At 36.2% G+C, this 20,849-nt stretch overlaps 1 protein-coding gene across 4 annotated transcripts in view; it reads left to right on the top strand.

Moving 5' to 3' along the window:
• Positions 1-20,849, top strand: part of PPP4R1 (protein phosphatase 4 regulatory subunit 1) — an 83,270-nt gene that overhangs the window by 9,826 nt on the left and 52,595 nt on the right. For 2 of the 4 annotated variants that reach the window (XM_032293386.1, XM_032293388.1), the window contains exons 3-4: positions 15,032-15,116; positions 16,246-16,352. In XM_032293386.1, the coding sequence (XP_032149277.1) occupies positions 15,032-15,116; positions 16,246-16,352 (192 nt within the window). Of the gene's footprint in view, positions 1-14,980; positions 15,117-16,245; positions 16,353-20,849 lie in introns of all 4 variants that reach the window. The other 2 variants (XM_032293385.1, XM_032293387.1) reach the window with 1 other exon arrangement.

Here is a 20,849-nt window from a genome sequence, read left to right as displayed (position 1 = left end):
AAAAAAAAAAAAGGAAAGAAAAATTATTTTTTAAAAAAACTTATTTTTAAAACTTTCAGAACTATATAAAAGCTGCACAGATATCTTAATGAATTCTCAATTCTTCACCTGAATTCAACTGTTGTTAACATTTTGCCAGTTTGCTCTGTACTTCTCTATATAATTATGTACACAACACACACTGTAGTGTATACATTATTATTAATTTTTTTTTGTACCTTTTGAGAATAGGTTGTGGTCATGGGGGCCTTTAGCCTCTATCTCCTAAGAACAAGGGCCCTTTTACTATCAAAGTAATGAAATTTAGGAAATTTAACGTTGGTACAATTCTGTTATACAATATGTAGTACATACTGAAATATCCCCAGTAATGTCCTTATGGCAATTATCTTTTGCTGTAAGGATATTACTTGCAAACTTACTAGTTTGGAACAATTTCTCAACCTTTACGTTTCATGATATTGACATTATTGAAGAGTCCGTTTGGTTTTATCTGTTTCCTCATGATTTGATTCAGGTTGTGCTTTTTTTTTTTGTCAGGACTGCTACATAAGTGATATTGTTGTTTTCTCAGTGCTTCACATTAAGGGGCACCTGATAGCAGTGTTCATTACTGGTAGTGTAGAGGTGATGTCTATCAAATTACTCCACTATAAAGATTCTATTTTTCCTGTTGTAATTATAAGGGAAATAATTTGACAATAGGGAAACATCTCATTTCCAAACATATAAAAATTAGTGTTAGGATATGTTGATGATTCTTGTCTGAATTAATTGCATTTACTAGCTGAAATTCTGCTTTATAGAAGAGTCTGCTCTTACTATTCATTTGTTGGTATATTTATTTGTTAAAATTTCATTTTAAAGCCCCAAATCTGTATAAGGTAACTCTCATTCTATGGTGTTTCTCCTTGTCTTTCATTTTCTAAAATGTAAAGTCTTGGGAAACAAAAGAAAATTTGGCAGATTTATTGTGGCCTAAGCAGTATCAAGGGAAAATTGAAAGGAAGGATTGACTATGAGCTTTTTTCTGCTTCATGTAGGATTATTAGAGGTTATTTAGGGAATAAAAGGGTGTTTTGATCAAATTTGATAAAAGGTTGTACAAATTAATCAGTTCTCTTTGGTATGATACTTCTCAAGGCATTAATATACTACTAGTGCATATCTTAGAGAAGGATAAAGTATATTAAATAAACCCTTGACTTATCAAGTATCCCTATGGACTATATTTTCATTAACAAATATTAATGAATATGCCTCCATGAGAAGCATTTGACTCTGTTTTTTAGATAATTGAAAGATTAGCAAGACAATCTTTAGTAAATTTATATGTGTTGGGGAAGGGGAGGGAACGGGGAGGTTGGAGAATATAAAAAAAAAGGAAAAAACCAAACATTGCAATTACTGGTGGAGTGAAAGCAAGGGGACCCAAGACAGCAGGGAGTTAAAAGGAAGAAGAACTCTTAATTAGAAAATAGAAAATGCTTCCTGGATGGTGTTTGTAATAGGTTAATTTAAGCTGAGATGAGGTTAGAGAGGACAGAAATGGGACAGATGAAACCACGTAAGTCAGAAAAGTAGTGGGGCATGTTGTAGAAAATTGGCTCCACATGGGCTGTGTGCAGGGGACAAAACTAGGTTGGGGCCAGATCCTAGAGACCCTTGAATTACAGCATAAGAAAGTTGTACCTTAGTTCAGGGGGTGGAATGGTGGGGCTTGGGAGGGAGGGCAGGCAAGGGCATGTATTGAACAGAGTGGGAAGATTGAAGTGGTGCTGATATATAAACTGAATTCAAATGAGAGGAGGCTGGGAATAGATGGATCCAGGCAATTGTATTAATAATAGTCTAGGACCATGGTCTTTAAATTTTATTACTTCATACCTACTAAAATAATTTTGAATATTCTGTATCATATATTTTAAAGTTGACGTCCAAAATTTTCTCCATAAAATTTTACCATATTTGCAAAGGATGTAAGTTCCTGTGTATTATAAATCTCAGTATTTTAAACATAAAGTTGTATCACATTTTAAAAATGGACTCTAAATACCTTAGCGCTTGGATGCCCACTATTCATTTTTTAAAACTCAGAAGTATTCAGATAAGACCATAAGAGACAAGAAAAAAAATTGTAAATAAATTCTTTATATTGAGAATCTTGCATTTTTTTCTTTCTTTCTTTTTATTTTCACACAGAAATTTACCTTGATATATTTTCATTAATGCTTGAGAGTTTTGATTGCCCAGTCACATTTCTTTGCACCAAAATTATGTAAAGAGAAATTTAAACTTTATGCTGGGCAAGGTGACTCACACCTGTAATCCCAGCACTTTGGAATGTCGAGGCAGGAGAATCACTTGAGCCCAGGTGTTTGAGACCAGCCCTGGCAACATAGTGAGACTCCCAGTTCTACAAAAAAAAAAAAAAAAAAAAAAAAAAAAAAAAAAACAAGAGAAAGAAAAAATAGCTGGGTGTGGTAGCACATGCACTTGTAGTCTCAACTAGGGAGGCTGAGTTGGGAGGACTGTGCGATCTTGGGAGGTCGAAGCTGCAGAGAGCCGTGATCACACCAGCCTGGGTGACAGAGTGAGATTCTGTCCCAAAAATTAAAAAATAAAAAAAAGTTTAAAATTTGAATTTCCTTTTACTATAAAACTTAACATTTTATTGAGTTTTCGTTATTAATACTCAATTGGGGTCAACCAGAATATATTATAAATTATGAAAAAACCTGGTAAACAGCGTTTTATCAAAAAGGCATCTCAATGGAAATGGATGGGAATTTTACAAAATAATTATGTATTCATGGATAAGTAGAATTTATTGCTTGGAATGAGATAGTAACATTTCCACTTTTCATTTTAAGAACTGTAAGCGCTGAGACATTTTGTTGCATAAATAAGTCAATGGGAAGGGAAATGGTTTCGTTGGCAGTGCCACTCATTTTTCTGAACTGCTTCCAACTTATGTGCAAAAAAATTATTTTTAATAAACTTTCAGTCTTTCAATTTTTTTGAAATTTGTTGAAGTATTTCAGCCAAGAGTTGAAAACCATTTGACTTGGAAAAGTATTTGCTACAGTCCTTAAAGAGTTGATCTCTTACCATTTTCATCAGTATTTCAAAGGGTTTCATTTTTTAGTATGGAAGGTTTTTTCCTACCTTGGAGCAGTGCATCCTAGTAGCTTTGAGATGGTTTAGAGATATGCCTTTGTCAGATTAGACCGTGAAAGGAAAAGCCTTCGATCCAAAACCCTCAGGTATATTTTTGAGGTAGAAAGCCCTGGAAGCTGGGGTCTGGAAAATCCGTTAGAGTTATCCAGTCTGATAAAATTATAATTATTAGGTTATAAATCTTCATGGGGTTTGAATACCCCAGTTGGCTCTAGACAAAATGTATCAGAGCCTCAATTAGAGTGCTGGGAACTTAAAAGGAGACAATAGATACAGAATGCTTTATAAAAGTAGAATTTTTTTTTAAAGTAGAATTTATGGTTCTTAGGAATTGATTAAATATGAGAGCAAGAAAGATAGTGTACTTTTGGTACCTCAAGGTGAGTAGGAGACTGATGGTGATTGGGAAGTCATGAGGATGAGCTGATTTTATGAGTAGTTTGGACAGTTTAGCTTTCAGGACAAATATGACGTGGAGGTGGAGATTTTACAGTGTACTTGCAAATATGGCTCTGGGGATCAGGGCAAGAGGATGTCATGGATCATCTGCACTATATGTGATAGCTGGAAATGACTTAGTTTACCAAGGAGGGAAAGAGGGTATATGTGTAATGTATATGTATGAGGATAAAAGTATAGGGAAAACTACTACATAAAAGAGAAAGAAGTGGCTGGGCACGGTGGCTCATGACTGTAATCCCAGCACTTTGGGAGGCCAAGGTGGGCAGATCACAAGGTCAGGAGTTCAAGACCAGCCCTGGCCAACATAGTGAAACCCTGTCTCTATTAAAAGTACATAAAAAGTAGTCGAGCATGGTGGCTTATGCCTGTAATCCCCAGCTACACAGGAAGCTGAGGCAGGATAATCCCGTGAACTGAGGAGGTGGGGGTTGCAGTAAGCCACGATCGTGCCTCCACACTCCAGCTTGGGCAACAGAGTGAGACTTCGTCTCCCCCCCACAAAAAAAAAAAGCAAGAAATGTCCCGAAAAGTAGAAAAATGCTCAGGATTGTGCACTTCCAGAGAACTTAAGATAATTTTGGGAAGAGGGTGTTGGGATGGCAGGTGTCAGCATTATGAAAAGCTGTAGAGAATTAAGACCAATAGGTCTGAGGAGGATTGTTGATCTTTGAGAAGTGAATCACAGAGTGAAAGAGAAGACATTTTGTTTGTCTTGGTGAAGGCTTCCAAGGGGAACTATACCTTTAAGAAGTTTGATTTTTTTAAAAAAAGCTGTTTTAGGGAATAGCAAGCTTAGGTTCTAGATTTGCTGTGAAAGGAAAAACCCCATGTAGTGAGACTGGTCCTTAAATAACTTTCTATGGATCATAAAGTACAGTTTCCATAGCGACATTCACCTTCACCATTGTAACATTATTGTTTCTATGGTTGAGTCCTGGGTGAGGTGGTTGGAGTTTAAGAGCCATGTTGTTGGAAAAATATGTGTCTTCAGACTGTGACAGCATGAGTTTTTGAGAGTCCTGTGGGGGCTTTTTGAGAATCCTGTGGGGACTGAGACCAGCTGAGGGAATAGCACTTCTCCATCTCCCTCTCACGCTCTGAAGTCTGTGTATACTCACTGAATTGGATGTATGGTGTCGAGTGCACTATTCAGACTATTCTCTTTCTTCCTTTTCTCATGGTTGCTGGCACTTTTTTCCCCCTGACTTGGCAGAATAGAGTAAATGCATGTGTGATGATGATAAGGTAGGAATGGAAGTTGATTTTTTTTTTCCTTGAAGATGGTTTCTGGGACTTTTAATAAATAGAGATTTGGAACATCTTCTGAGGATTGTAAGATTTGGTAAGAATTGTAGATTCAAATTCTTATTGAATGAACGTGAAATCAGCTTGAATTTGTAGTATATTTGAGCATATTTAACAAGGAATAGTATTGATGCAGGTGGAGAATACAGTTGGCCTTCCATATTCAAGATTCCACATCTGGGGATTCAACCGTGAGTTGAAATATTTTTTAAAATAGAAAACAACTGAACAGTTTAAAAAATACAGTATAGCCAACTATTTACATAGCATTTACATTGTTTTAGTTATTTTAAGTAATCTAGAGATGGTTTAAAGTATAAAGGAAGTTGTATATAGATTATATGCATATACTACATCTTATATCAGGGCTTGAGCATCCTTGGATTTTGGTATTCATTGAGGGTTGGTCCTGGAACCAATCCCTGCAAATAATGACTGTATTGTACTCCTGAGAAGGTTAGGACTTCTGTGTATTCCTTCCTTCCCCCTCTTGCTTTTTGACAACTAAGAGTGGTGGAATCATTGGAAGAGGAATGTTAGGTAATGAGGCCTGAAATTCTTTTAGAATGCTGTATGAAGACAGAGGTCATCTTGCTTGGAAGTGACAACATGATCTTAATTTGTTTAAAAAAAATCTTAATAATTGATAATTGTAGTCAGATTTTATTCTGGTATAATTGAGTAAGTATATACCTTACCTGGAGTTGTGTGTTGTTCAGAGAATACTGTTGAAATGAGTCAAGTTGTTCTTGGAAAAATCTCCAATGTCATTCTGAATTGCAGAGTAGTAATGTGATTTCTCTAGCTAGGTAAGATGATTTTGCAAAATGTATTAATGTTACTCTTTAAAAATTAGAAGGCAGAATCTATTTTGGTTGGTCGTATTTCCCTACTCCTTCTGCCTTGCTTCTGTATCAACCCTATGCCCCAGCTATACCAAATTACTTGTAATTTTGCAGACATGAAATAGTTTTCTTTGACTCCGTATCTTTGGATTTTTCTGTTAGGATGCCCTCCTTCTGCCCTCTGTCCTGCTTGGCAAATTGCAGTGTATTTTCCAAGAACTGACTTGACTTTGAAGCCTTCTCTTACCAGAGCAGACTTAGAAGAATAAGAATAATTAATAGTTAACAGCATATTTTGTTTGCTTACACTCTTAAACCATGTATCTTAGTAGAGTATATATGTCTATATATACACACACGTACATAAAATATATGAGTATATACCCATATATTGTATGTACATACACACACAATTTTTTGTCTAGTTTTTATGGTATGTTCCTTGTTTGTTGCCTGACGTTAGATAGCATATGTGCTGTCGGCTGGGCGTGGTGGCTCACACCTATAATCCCAGCACTTTGGGAGGCCGAGGCAGGTGGATCATCTGAGGTCAGGAGTTTGAGACCAGCCTGGCCAACATGGTGAAACTCCATCTCTACTAAAAATAAAAAATTAGTCTGGTGTGGTGGCGTGCGCTTGTAGTCCCAGCACTTTGGGAAGCTGAGGTGGGTGGATCATGAAGTCAGGAGTTCAAGACCAGACTGGCCAACAGGGTGAAACCCCATCTCTACTAAAATATACAAAACTTAGCTGGGCATGGTGGCTCATGCCTGTAATCCCAGCTGCTTGGGAGGCTGAGGGAGGAGAATTGCTTGAACATGGGAAGCGGAGGTTGTGGTGAGCTAAAATTGCACCACTGCTTTCCAGCCTAGGCAACAAGAGCAAAACTCTGCCTCAAAAAAAAAAAAAAAAAAAAAAAAGATAATTGCTTGAACCCAGAAGGCAGAGGTTGCAGTAAGCCAAGATTGCACCACTGCACTCCAGCCTGGGCGACAGAATGAGACTCCATCCCCCATCCTCCAAAAAAAGATAATGTATGTGCTGTCCTATTTATATTAAGACTACTACTTTTTAATTGAATGAAAACAATTAAAAACACATGGTTTTCCTACTTACTGGTTGAATGAAATGAATGAAAACAAAAACACATGGAAACTACACACAGATTTTCTGTATCTAGAAGCAAACAGAAATGCAAAGTGGGAGGGAGCATTTGCTTATTTGCCTGACAGACTGTTACAGGCGTTATCATTGTCTTAAAAGTCTTAACCATTATTTTATAGATAAATGCAGTAAATGACAAAACAGGGGACTTGAACCCAGATCTTTCTTACCTTAAAAAGCTTCTGTTCTTTTCACACAACTTTTGCTATGACTATGTAAAATTTTATGGTGGGCCCAACTTTTTTTTTTTTTTTTTTTTTTTTGATGGTGTCTCACTCTGTCACCTAGGCTGCAGTGCAGTGGTGTAATTTCAGCTCACTGCAACCTCCTCCTAAATTAAAGTGATTCTCCTGCTTTAGCCCGGCTACCTTTTGTAGTTTTAGTAGTGACAGGGTTTCACCCTGTAGGCCAGGCTGGTCTCAAACTTCTGACCTCAAATGATCAGCCCACCTTGGCCTCTCAAAGTGCTTGGATTACAGGCGTGAGCCACCACTCATGGCCAAAGGAAAGGCGCAACTTTAAAACTATGACATTTTAGACACTTTTTCTTTAAAAAAGCAAAAAATTGGAATTTCTCTTCTGTTTTGGATTTCTATGTTAGATTCAGGGAACTGCAAGTATTATAGAGGATACTTGTAGAACTATGACAATTGTTTTGTCTCATCTATTACATCATCTCATGTCTATACAAAAAGACATTCAGTTCTGTAGGTAACAAGGATTAATGTCATTGTTTTATTGTTTCTTTCCCTTGTCATCTGCCTTCCCAATGTTCTCTTTATTTGTATTGTAACATATTTGATTCCTTTCATGATTTGGAACTAGAAGGTTATATTCAGCCTAATTTATGTTTAGCAGCAGATTTCAAAGGGTCTTGGAGATAAAATGGACTAAAACTTTAAGTATAGGGCGTTAGTTTATATCCTAAGTTTTCTATTCCTATTAAGAATTCTGTTCTTTTGGCCAGGCACACTGGCTCATGCCTGTAATCTCAGCACTTTGGGAGGCTGAGGCGGGTGGATCACTTGAGGCCGGGAGTTCAAGACCAACCTGGGCAACATGATGAAACCTTGTCTCTACCAAAAATACAGAACTTGGTGGGGCGTCGTGGCATGTGCCTTCAATTTTGGCTGAGGCTTGAGAATTGCTTGACCCTGGGATGCAGAAGTTGCAGTGAGCCGAGATCGCACCACTATACTCAACCCGGGGTAAAAGAGCAAGACTTTGTCTAAAAAAAAAAAAAAAAAAAAAAAAAAGAATTACATTCTTTTAGCATTCTATTCTATTCTGTTAAGGTTCACCAAAAACCCAATTTTCAATTAAAAGATGCACCACATAACTTTTTTATGGAATCTGTACTTTATAATTAAATATTAGGTTTTACAAAATGAAAAATACTTATTTATTGGAAATCTGTCTTGAGCTTACAGGTGATCTTCCTTTTAATTTTTATCCTGGCTCCCCTTCAGCTAGCAATGACAGCTATTTAAGACTGTAAGTTTATAAGGGAAAGAGGAAGTATTAGACTTTTGGGATAACAGATATAATTAGAAAAAGCATTTCAGAGTGGTCATTGTTAATATATGCTTTTTAAAAAAATTATGTACTTATTTTGGAGACTGAGTCTCACTCTGTTACCCAGGCTGGAGTTCAGTGGTGCGATCTTGGCTCACTGCAACCTCCACCTCCCAGGTTCAAGTGATTCTCATGATTCAGCCTCCTGAGTAGCTGGAATTACAGGCACGTACCACCATACCCAACTAATATTTTTTGTATTTTAGTAGAGACGGGGTTTCACCATGTTGTCCAGGCTGGTCTCGAACTCCTAACCTCCAAGTGATCTGCTCGCCTCAGCCTCCCAAAGTACTGGAATTACAGGCATGAGCCACTGGTGGCCAGTATATGCTTTAAAAAAAAAAAATAGCAATAACAACAACGTGGTTTGAACACATTGTATTGTATGCTTTTTGGACATTAAAAAAATTCAAATAACATTAAAAGATGATTTTTTTTTTTTTACTTCAGTGAAAGAGGCTGGATTTTAAAAGCCTTGGAACAGTATAGGGCTATTGCTACTATTATAGTGTTCAAGAATCCATAAACTTTAGTTATGCAGAACTACATAAGAAAGAATTCAAGTGTCCTGAGGTACTGACCCTTTTATAATTATGAAATGTCTCTATTTCTAGTAATACCGCTTGTCTTTGATCTATTTTGTCTCGTAATAATATAGCCCTCCAGCTTTTTCCTTTTTTTTTTTTTTTTTTTTTTCTTTTTTTGAGATAGGGTCTTACTCTGTCACCCAGGCTGGAGTGCAGTGGCACTATCTTGGCTTACTGAAATGTCTGCCTCCCGTACTGAAGTGATCCTTTCACCTCAGGCTCCCAAGTAGCTGGAACCACAGGCGTGCACCACCATGCCCAGCTAATATTTTGTATCTTTTGTAGAGATGGGGTTTTACCATGTTCCCCAGGCTGATATTGTCTGAAACTCCTGAACTCAAGCAGTCCACCTACCTCAGCCTCTCAAAGTGCTGGGATTACAGGTGTGAACCACCACACCCAGCCTCCAGCTTTCTTATGTTTACTATTTTGTGTTACATCTTTTTAAAAAATTATCTTCAACCTATTGATTGAAATTTGTCTTTTAAAAATGTATCTCTGGTAGACAGACTATATTTCTGATAGTCTGATCATCTTTGCCTTAACTGAAATATTTTAGTCCATTTATATTTAATGTAATTATTGATCTGGTTAGATTTAGGTCTGCTATTTTGCTATTTATTTTCTGTTTGACTCATGGTTTTTTTTCTCTGCTACTCCTTTCCAGGCTTTATTTTGGGTTAACTGAATATTTTTTAGCACTCCATTTTAGTTTCTCTGTTATCTTTCTAGCTATACCTTCTAATGTGTTTTAGAGATTACTCCTAGGATTGTAACTTCTTTTTGGTGGGGGCGGATAGAAATGAACCTTTGTCAACAGTGTCTGCACCAAAGTGGAACACACCCTTTGTATGGAAGTGATTATCAATCATGATTGATAAAGTGGTGGCAAAACATTTGAAACGCTATGATTTTGTTACCTTCTATGAGTATGCTTCTTAAATATGGTTAACAGTCCGTATTTAAATAGTAGGATTATTTATTTAAAAATAAATGCTCCTGATCCTTACTCTAAACTAACATAATCGGTATCTGAGTGTGGGATCTAGGAATCTGCATTTTAGGTAAGTGCTCCAAACTTGTCTCAAACATAATTATGTTTGATAGTCACAGTGTAGGAGTTTTTTTCCACTGCCCTCTGCTTTTTATGGGCCAGAATCAATTTTATTGTTTATCTTTAACAAATATGAGACTGATGAAACAGTTTGGTCATAGTCGTAGAATTCTAGAGCCTTTATAAAGGTGCTTCAAGGTTATGCTAGCTTAACAGTCTTATAAAGGAGAAAACTGAGGCCAAATGAGAATGTCTGAGTGGCTTTTACAACTCTGATTTATAATTAATAAGGCATTTTGCTATGAATTGTAGACCAGAATAAGATGTATAAAATATTTCTGCACTGTGTAATTATGTTCATGGTTAGGCATTATTTGTAATCCAATTCCACAGACTCTGCCTTTAATTGGGCTATTTAGATCATTTGCCCTTAATGTAAGTACTGATATGGTTATGTTTAAATTGCTTATCTTTCTGTTTCTCATTTGTTTGTCCCATCTCTTCCTTGTTCCCTTTATTCTCTTTTTCTGCCTTCTTTTAGATTCCTTATGGGGCGTACTGGCTTATAAATTATATGTCTTTGGTGTATATATGTTTCTTTTTAAATAATGATTACTTTAGAGTTTATAATTAATATGCATTTTTACCTTGCCACAGTCTAACTTCAAGTAAATGTATCACTTTACATACCTGCAACAGTATACTTTGCCCTTTCCCTGCCTTTGTGCTATTGTAGTCATACATTGTATTTCTACATATGTTGTAAACCCCCCAATACATTTTTATCCGTTTATTTTTAGTAAAGCACTTATCTTTTAGGTATTTGAAAAATAAGAGAATGGTTTTTAGAATTTATCCCATGTTAACCATTTCTTTCTTTCTTTTTTTTTTTTTTTTTTCTGGAGACAGCATCTTGCATTCTCCTCCAGTCTGGAATGCAGTGGTGCCATTTCACTTCACTGCAGCTTTGACCTTCCAGGTTCAGGCAGTCCTCCTGCGTCAGCCCCTTAAGTAGCTGGGACTACAGGAACACACCACCATGCCCAGCTTATTTTTGTATTTTTTGTAGAGGCAGGGTTTCACCATGTTGCCCAGGCTGATCTTTAACTCCTGAGCTCAAATGATCCACTCACCTCAGCCTCTCAAAATGATAGGACTACAGGCGTGAGCCACCGTGCCTGGCCTCATATTAATTGTTTCTGATGCCCTTTCGTCTATTGTATAGATCTAGATTCCCATCTGGTGTAATTTTCCTTTTGCTTGAATGACTTGCTTTAGTATTTCCTGTAGTGCATGTCTGCTGTTGATGTCAGTTTTTGTGTGGCTGAAAAAGTCTTTATTTGAGCTTCATATTTGCAAGATTTCTATTTCCTAGGTATGGAGTTGTAGGTTTTTTTCTTTACGTACCTTAAAGATGTTGCTCTGTTTTCTTCTAGTTTGTATTTTAGACGGAGAAGTCTGCTGTCATTCTTATTTTTGTTTTTCTGTATATAACATGAATTTTTCCCTGGCTGCCTAAAAGCTTTTATCACTAGCTTTCAGCAATTTGATTATATTGTGCCTTGGTGTAATTTTGTTCATGTTTTTTGCTCATGAGTTTCATTGAACCCCTTGAATCTGTCTGTAGATCGATAGTTTTTACCAAATTTGGAAAAAATTTTGTCCATTATTCAAATATATTTTATATCTCCCATTCTTCTTTGGGGACTCCATTTGTACATATATTTGGATGCTTGGAGTTTTCCTACAATTGATTGATGCTTAATTCTCATCAGCCCCCATATTTTTTTGGTTTCATTTAGGATGTTTTTCTTACACTTTTTCTTCGTGGTAACACATTTTTCCTCTGTAGTATTTAATCTGCTCTTGATCCTATCCAATACATTTTTCCATTTTTTTTTTTTAACTCTAGAAGATTAATCTTTTATATCATCTTCTGTAGATCTTCTTAACATGCTCTTTTTTTCTGCCTTCTTAATGTGTGGAATATAGTTACAATAATTTCCATTTTCTTTGTTTTGGGTCTGTTTCTGTTGAGGTTTCTGCGTCATGGTTTGTATTTTCCTGACTTTGTGTGCCTAGTAATTTTTGACTGGATGCTAGACATTGTAGAGTTTACCTTGTTGAGTGCTAGCTATTTTTATATTCATTTACATACTTGAGTTTTCTTCTGTGACACAGTTTCTTGGAGACAGTTTGTTTCTTTTGAAGCCTGTTAAGCTTTGTTAGGCAAAATCAGGAGAACTATTAGCTACTTCTTAGGCATTTTGCCACCTTTATGATAGAGTTTTTGACAGTTTTGGTTGGTGGAGACATGAACTATTCCTTGTCCTTTGTGATAATTGGGTACTTGTTCACTTGATCATTTCAGGTAGTTATTTTTCCCAGAATATAAGTCAGTTTCCTCACACACGTAAACTGTTTCAGTACTCACCTAAAAACTCAAGGGGACCTCCTGCAGCTCTCCGAAGTTCTTTCTCTGTGAAGGTCCTTCTTTTCTGATAGTCTTCCTTTGCAAATTCTAACTGCCTTGTCCTCCCTTAATTTTCAACTCTGTCTCCTCAACTCGAGAGTCTGCTGGAATATATTTGGACCCTCCTAGTGCTCTAGAAATTATTTCCAGGAAGTTAGCTGGAGAAATACAGGGCTTATTTCATTTGACCCCTCTTTCTCAGAGTTACCGTCTAGTACTGTCTTTTGCCCAGTGTCTGAAACCATGACTTCCTATGTTTTATCTTTTTTCTTAAAGAGATGGGAGTCTCACTGTGTTTCCCAGGGGCTAGAGTGTAGTAGCTGTTTGCAAATGCAGTCATAAAGCACTGCAGCTTTGACTTCCTGGGCTCAAGCAGTCTTCCTGATTCAGCTTCCTAAGTAGGTCGGACTACAGACACTACCAGCATGCCTGGTTCTGTCTTTTTTTGTTGTTGTTGTTGTTGTTTTTTTTTTTAAACCATTTAAGGTGTGAGGGTTAACTTGATTCCTGTTAATCCATCTTTGTCAAAAGTGGAAGAGCATGTTTAAGTGTTCTTTAAATACAGAAGCTATTTTTATTTTAACAAAAAGAACTGTGCCATGTTTTATAGTCTCTTTTTGATAATGTTCTATTGGGAGTAAAAACAGTGATGCCTGTTTAAAGTGGTCAGTTCTGTAAGTTGAACCTATGGTGTATACACATTTGTTTCAAAAACAGGCATTTAAAAATGTCCTAATAGCAATCACATTGGTCATTTCATCAGGAAATGAATCTTTTCTGTTACTCATATAGCAACATTTGGGAGAAGTTTCTTAGGTGGTTTTCTTTTTCTCTCCTAAGAAAAGAGCTTACAGGGCAAAGATAAAATCTCAGTGTAAGTGATGCACAGATTTATTTGTTTCAAAAATATTTAAATGCTTACTTTGTGCCTGGAAATATTCTGGAGATGAAGCAGTGAATGGTATAAAAATTCCCGTCCTCGCAGAGCCAATAACTTACTCTAGAAAGACAGACAGTAAGTAAAACAACTAATACTTACCAGATGTTGACAGGCACTATTGAGAAAGTAAATACAGTAAAGTAATGCAGGGGATAGAATAGAAAGTGCCAGGAAGTAATAAGAAAAATTTCTTGGAAAGCTCTTAGGGCTTTAGGAAAGGCCCTGAACTCTAGCAGTTGTAGAGTTCTTATTTAAACCTTAGCTCTGGATTCCATCCTTCCCAACCTCATAGTGTTTCCATCAGTTAATATTTTCTTATTCATAGAACTCCAATTTATATTTATTTGTTGACTGTTGACTTTCACTATATAACCATGTTGAAAATCTTTGTCTTTTAAACATTAGGAACAAAACAAGGTAAATAATCTTTATTTTGCTTGAATGCCCTGACTGGTAATCTAATCCAGTTTATTATTTCACAACCACAGTTCTGGAAAGTGTGTTTTGTGCTCATTGTCTTTACTTTTTTATATTTTCCTTTACCTCTTCAGTCAGGTTTGGCTTTTCAGCTTTCATACCATGGAAAATTGCCCTTGTTTAACAATGAGCACACAGCATGGCACAAAAGGACCAAATTCAGTGGGCACTTTTCAGTTCTTCCTTGATTTCTTTGGTAGTAGATGCTGTTTAATCATACCTTCACTCTCATTGCTTGATTCCTTTAAAATCATTACCTTTGATTAGTTTTTAGCCATTCTGTCTTGGTCTTCTCTTCCTTCTCCTGCAGCTTGAATGAGTGGCTGGCCATTTAGTTTGTAGTAATACATACTTTTATTACAATATTCATTTTAAAGTAGATTGTTTTTTGTAGAATATTAGCTCTTTGAAGGCAGAATTATTAGTATTTTCATTGTTGCTTCCCCAGCATCTACCCTAGTACTTGGCACAAATGTGTTTAATAAATATTTATTTAGTGAATATGAATATACTAATGTGTTTAGCTTTCCTCTATTAAGTGAATCAGATACCAGTTTAATTAGCTTTATCTTCTACATTGCAGGATTAGCTCTACTGGTGCTTGACTTTTTGTGTGTCTGTTCACAAGTTATTAGTGTCCTAATTGAACATGTTCTCAAGACTCTGATCACTGCTTTCTGCATACTGAGTTTCTGTGGCCTCTGACCTTTGTGTCTTTAGAACCAAGTAGAACATACTTGTAAAAAAAAGGAGAGGAGGTATCTTTTAGTTATTTGTGGCTACTGGATTGATTCTAAGAGTTTTTTGTAACTTTTTTTTCCGTACCAATCCAGAAACAGATTTTTACTGCTTCAGACAGGCAAGGGATACATTTTAGTTTCAAAGTGTTATAAGGAGTATTTCTGATGTCTCTGATAGTTGGTGTGGATGACTACAGCTCAGAGTCTGATGTGATTATTATACCTTCAGCCCTGGACTTTGTCTCACAAGATGAAATGTTGACACCCCTGGGGAGATTGGACAAGTATGCTGCAAGCGAGAACGTATTTAACAGGTACGTGCATATTATTTTTGTTAAGGTGGAAGTAGAAGGGTGGCTTTATTAACTTCAGTAGGAAAATGAAAGTATCCATTTTCAAAGGTGGTGTTATTAACAGGCACAATCTGAGTCACCAAGTTTTATTCATAATCATAGCATAAGCAGCTTTGTACTTGTTTATTCTTTGATCCTAGTAAGCATACAGCACGCTTTCTTTCCAAAAAAAATACCATTACCATTGCTTTTCTGCCACTGGATGTAATTTTGATATTCATATAAATTGCTTATTGGGAAGTACATTATTCCTGCAACAGATGATGTTGTATACTTGCTGTGTAACAGGTGATGCTCAAGATCATTGGGTCACACAGCAGTGACCAAGAGCCAGCATTCTTCCTACTGCATTGCGTTTCTCCAGTTGTGATCCCAGATCACTTATATCACACTTTTCTGGGAGATCAAAAAGTGTTTGTTCAGATTTTTTGGATATAGCGATGCAAAATTCATAATAGTACAAATATGTAAGGGTAACATTTTGTATAATGAATATGTTTTTTCATTATGATAATTGGAGGATAACTGAAACGAGTTTTTGGTAACTTTTTGCCAACTCAGATAAAGATAAAAAATATGTAGGTAAATACGCAGTCTCATCTTGTCAAAATAAAAGCAAAACTGGCATTTGCCAATTAGAAAATTATAGACAATATATGTTTTAATAATGTGTTAAGAAAAAAATTTCTTTAAAAATGTACAGATTTTGTCTTTAAAAATTCTAGATACTGGCCAGGCGCAGTGGCTTATGCCTGTAATCCCAGCACTTTGGGAGGCCAAGGCAGGTTGATTGCTTGAGCCCAGGAGTTTTGAGACCAGCCTGGGCAACATGGTGAAACCTCATCTCTACTAAAGATGTTTAAAAATTAGCCAGGTGTGGTGGGGTGGTGTACACCCATAGTCCCAGTTACTCAGGAGGCTGAGATGGGAGGATTACCTGAGCCAGGGAAGTCAATGCTGTGATTAGCCATGATCGCACCATTATACTCCAGTCTGGGCAACAGGAATGAGGCCCTATCTCAAAAAAATAAAATTCTGGTTATTAACTATTGATGCCATTGAACGTATATAATTTTCTTTTTTTGTGTAGACAAATGGTGGCCCGGAGTTTGCTGGATACCTTGAGGGAAGTCTGCGATGATGAAAGAGATTGTATTGCTGTTTTGGAAAGAATTAGCAGATTGGCTGATGATTCAGGTATATGTTTATGTGGAGAAAGTGAATTTATTCTAGAAAGTTTTCTTTGACCAAATTTGTGTTTCTAAAAACTAATGAAAAAGTTAATGTGATATGAGATACCTTTAAAAGATTTCCTAAGTAATTATCAAACCCATCAGTGACAACAAAAGTAAAATTTGTTACTGAGACTTGAATGTTGTAGTAGGCTTAGTTTAGTTTTAGAAATTTCTCATAAAACAAATCTAAAAACATTGTTTTGCATCATGTATATTACTGTTTTAGGATTAATAAAAATATCTAGAATAATTTTGAATACATTAAAAGAGATGGAGGAGGCTATACATTTTTTAGACAAATAAAGAAAGCTTTTTTTCTCTGCTTTCTCCTTGGAAAAAATGTTGATTAACCATTTGTAAAACTAAAGTTGGTTTATCTCCAAAGTGAAGATAAGAAAATCTACTTAAGAAAGAGGTAAACTTGATTTGAGGCTTAGAAAATGGTGATGTTAAGGTTTTTATAAATATGTTTCTTGTTGTAGTAAAATACACTTAACACATAAAACATGCCGTTTTAAGCTAATATTAAGCATATTTTAGTGCTTGATTTTAGAAACAATCCAAAAGTAAATTTTAAAACTTTTTTCCTTAAATCTTTTCTTTTATTAAAATATATTTTCCATTTCTGACAGACTTTTTGGCATGTCAGCAAGCCCCATCTTTTAATTTTTAGACAAGCTCATCTTTTGATAAACAGTTTATTTTAATGGGAATATGGTAAATATTGACATAAGCCTTAAATGTTTCTAATGCTTTTATAGGGTGGGGAGAACATTTGTAGGCTTAACTGAGCAATAATCTACCTTTGTGTACATAATTACTTATGTATATGCTTATTCTAGAATAGTTTTAGGAGGGGTCTCGTCAAGTATAATTTTTACTTATTTTTTTAATTTAAGTTAAATTTGTTGTTCATGGCACTGTTATAGCCTATTGTGGTTATATTCCTTAGTAGAGACAGATACTTTTTAAGGATAAATTTGTGTTTTCCTTTACCTGTTTACCAACTCTAGTTTTTTTTAAATAAATGTGTGTGTGTGTGTGTGTGCGCGCGCGCGCGCGTATGTGTGTGTGTGTGTATTTTAAAATATGTTCTCACATTGGTAAATTCATAGTAAATGTTTCCATTGAAACGAATAATTCTATTCGTTCAGTATACATCAAACAGTGCTCTATTACCAGGTTCTAGATTAAATGCTAGAGCAGTTATTAAGGTGAACAAGGATTTCTGTCATCAAATTAACAGTTTAGTGAATGTAACCAACATATAAACAATAAATTATAATGGGAAGGATCAGGGCAGGGTTCAGAAAGTTAGTGACATTTGAGTTGTATTTGATAGAATGATGAGGTATAGAGAGGAGAAAGGGCATACCCAGGAGAGGAAAAGACAGACTTAGAGGCTTGAGGAGTTCAAGATGGTGGCCCATGTGGTTAGCAATGAGGCCAACCTGACAGTGAGACTAACCTGCTGAGTTTCCTCCAGGTGAGAAAAATTAGGCCGTTAAATAAGGTAGGTGGGGCTAGATTGTAAAGGTTTATAATATACCCTGCTGATGACTTTACCTGTTTTGTGATTTAGAACAGTGTAATGTAGCAGTATGAACTGATATGGTGAAAAAGATGGGTGACAAGAAGACTAATTGGAAGACTATACCAATTAATTGTTTTTTGTTTTTGTTTTTTTGAGACAGAGTCTTGCTCTGTCACCTAAGCTAGAGCAGAGTGACGTGATCTCTGCTTGCTGCAACCACCTCTGCCTCCCAAGTTCAAGCAATTCTCATGCCTCGGCCTCACGAGTAACTGGGATTATAGGCGTGCACCACCACCCAGTTAATTTTTATATTTTTAATAGAGAAGGGGTTTCACTATGTTGACTAGGCTGGCCTGGAACTTCTGACCTTAAGTGATCCACCTGCCTCGACCTCCCAAAGTGCTGAGATTATAGGCATGAGCCACCGACCATGAGTGACCGGCCAATCAGTTGTTGTAAGGGCGAATTATTGGATAGAAATTGAAGTGCTAGGAGGGATTGATTCCAAGGCTAACCGCTGGATAGAGTGAGGAAGAGAGAGGAATTGACCTTGAGGTTTCTCATTTGTAGAACTGGGCTTATTGTGGTATTTGGGTAAGACAGGCTGTTGAATAAAACACAGCTCTGAAGTGAATGGAATATATATTCTTTGTTTAGACAATTAAGCAGGTGAGAACCTTCCTGTCTTCTGCTTTACCTTTCATCCTTTCATTCACTTTTATCTTGATTTATTCCGCTAAATTTACCATCTGCTTTTACTTTATTTTCCCCTGGAATGGACAGATATGTAGTGGCATCTCGTTGTGGTTTTAATTTACATTTCCTCAGTAACCAATGATGAAGTTATATACTTACTGGCTATTTGGCTATCTTCTTTTTTTTTTTTTTTTTTTTTTTTTTGTGAAGTTTTCTTTTTCCCCCCCGGTGGCTGGAGGGCGTGGCACAATGTCAGCTCACCACAACCTCCTCCTGGGTTCAAGCAGTTCTTCTGCCTCAGCCTCTCGAGTGGCTGGGATTATAGGCATGCGCCACCACCACGCCTGCCTAATTTTTGTATTTTTATTAGAGATGAGGTTTTACCATGTTGGCAAGAATGATCTGGAACTCCTGACCTCAAGTGATCCACCCACCTCAGCTTCCCAAAGTGCTGGGATTACAGACATTAGCCACCACACACCCGACTTCTTTTTTGAAATGTCTAAGTCTTCCCCCTTTAAATAATTGGCAGTCATTTTCTTACAGATTTACAGGAATTCATTCTGCATATGAGCCCAATGTCATTTATGTATATTAAAGATATCTTTTTCACTCTGTGGCTCATCTTTGCACTCAAAGTGATACTTCTTAAAGAAGGGAAGTGCTTTTCCTTTATGGGTAGTGCCTTTGTGTCTTTGTAGAGATTTTCTCCAACCTCAAAGTCATATATATCTTTTCGTACTCTGTTAACACAGAGAATCCTTACTGTTTTTGCCTTGATGCTTAGATCTGTATTCCACCTGGAATTTATTCATGTGCATGATACAAAGTAGAGGACAAGTACTATCTTGCTTTTCTTTTTTTTCTTTTAATGTGGGTAGCCAGTTGACACAATACTATTTATTAAAAAGACCATCTTTTCTTGTTCATCTTTTAATAAATCAATTGTCTATACATGCATACATCTGTTTCTGGACTGCATTTTTTTTTCCCATTGGCCTATTTGCCTAAGCAGTGCTTTGAAGAAAGAAAAGTTGCTGATTTCATTTATAACTGACACCATAACTTGTGTTCTCCTTTTGGTTCAAAAATATAAGCAATTGTCAGTGTTAACTTAGAAAATTCAGGACCATGAGAAAAGCAGAGGCCTGTATGTTTACTTTTTAAAAATTTAGGTTTTTCTTCAAAACAGAAATACTCTATTTTGTTCATATATGTCCAACTTCACGTTACAACAGTATAATAGAAATTCCAGATGGTTTGTTGATAAGATTCTGAGCTTTGTAAAATACCATGTTTTCTACTTAAAGCTATGTTAATTTCCTTTTGTTGAGATCTGAAACTCCACTGGACACATTCATACATATTTACTTTAATGTAACTTTAATAATGCATAATAATGAGTATCAAAGTTCTAGTTAGGTCTGATATAATGACATGTTACTGATAATTCATCATGTCTCTCTGTGTTTCAGTCACTTGCATGTCTTCTATGAATTGCCTACTTGTATCCTTATTTTCTTTCTTACATTTATTTGAACACTGTGGTCTTTGTATAGTTCACCTAATACTCTGTTATACATGCATTTGTTCCCTGGCTGTTTTACCTTTTAACCAAGTATGGTATCTGTTACCTATAATAAAGTTTTTATTGTTTGTTTGTTTTGAGACAGAGTCTTGCTTTGTCACCCAGGCTGGAGTGCAGTGGCACTATCTGAGCTCACTGAAACTTCCGCCTCCTGGGTTCAAGTGATTCTCCTGTCTCAGCCTCCGGAGTAGCTGGGATTACAGGCATGCGCCACCACGCCCGACTAATTTTTGTATTTTTAGTAGAGATGGGGGTTCACCATGTTGGCCAGTCTGGTTTCGAACTTCTGACCTTGTGATCTGCCCACCTTGGCCTCAAAGTGCTGGGATTACAGGTGTGCCCAGCCTATAATAAAGTTTTTATAAAGTAGAATGAGTTGGTCTTATGGGTGATTTTTGGATTTTTGTCTTCCCACCTCAAGATTGAACATTTAATGTTACCTTTTAGTACTTTTGATCTTTATGTATGATGTGCAGTAGGAACTTTCGTTCCTTACATAACTAACAGCTTTTTCTACCATTACTTCTTGGACATTTCATCTTTTTGAAGCCCAGAGATTTGAAATGTCATATTTCTCACATTTAAATTTTCCATATGCACTTGGATCTTTTCAGGTTTTTAAAAAATATTTGTCACCTTTA

This window comes from Sapajus apella, unplaced genomic scaffold (genome assembly GCF_009761245.1).
Source record: "Sapajus apella isolate SASKATOON/1434 unplaced genomic scaffold, GSC_monkey_1.0 scaffold29, whole genome shotgun sequence".
In the NCBI taxonomy this organism is placed as follows: domain Eukaryota; kingdom Metazoa; phylum Chordata; class Mammalia; order Primates; family Cebidae; genus Sapajus; species Sapajus apella.
This window is presented reverse-complemented; position numbering and strand designations above follow the sequence as displayed.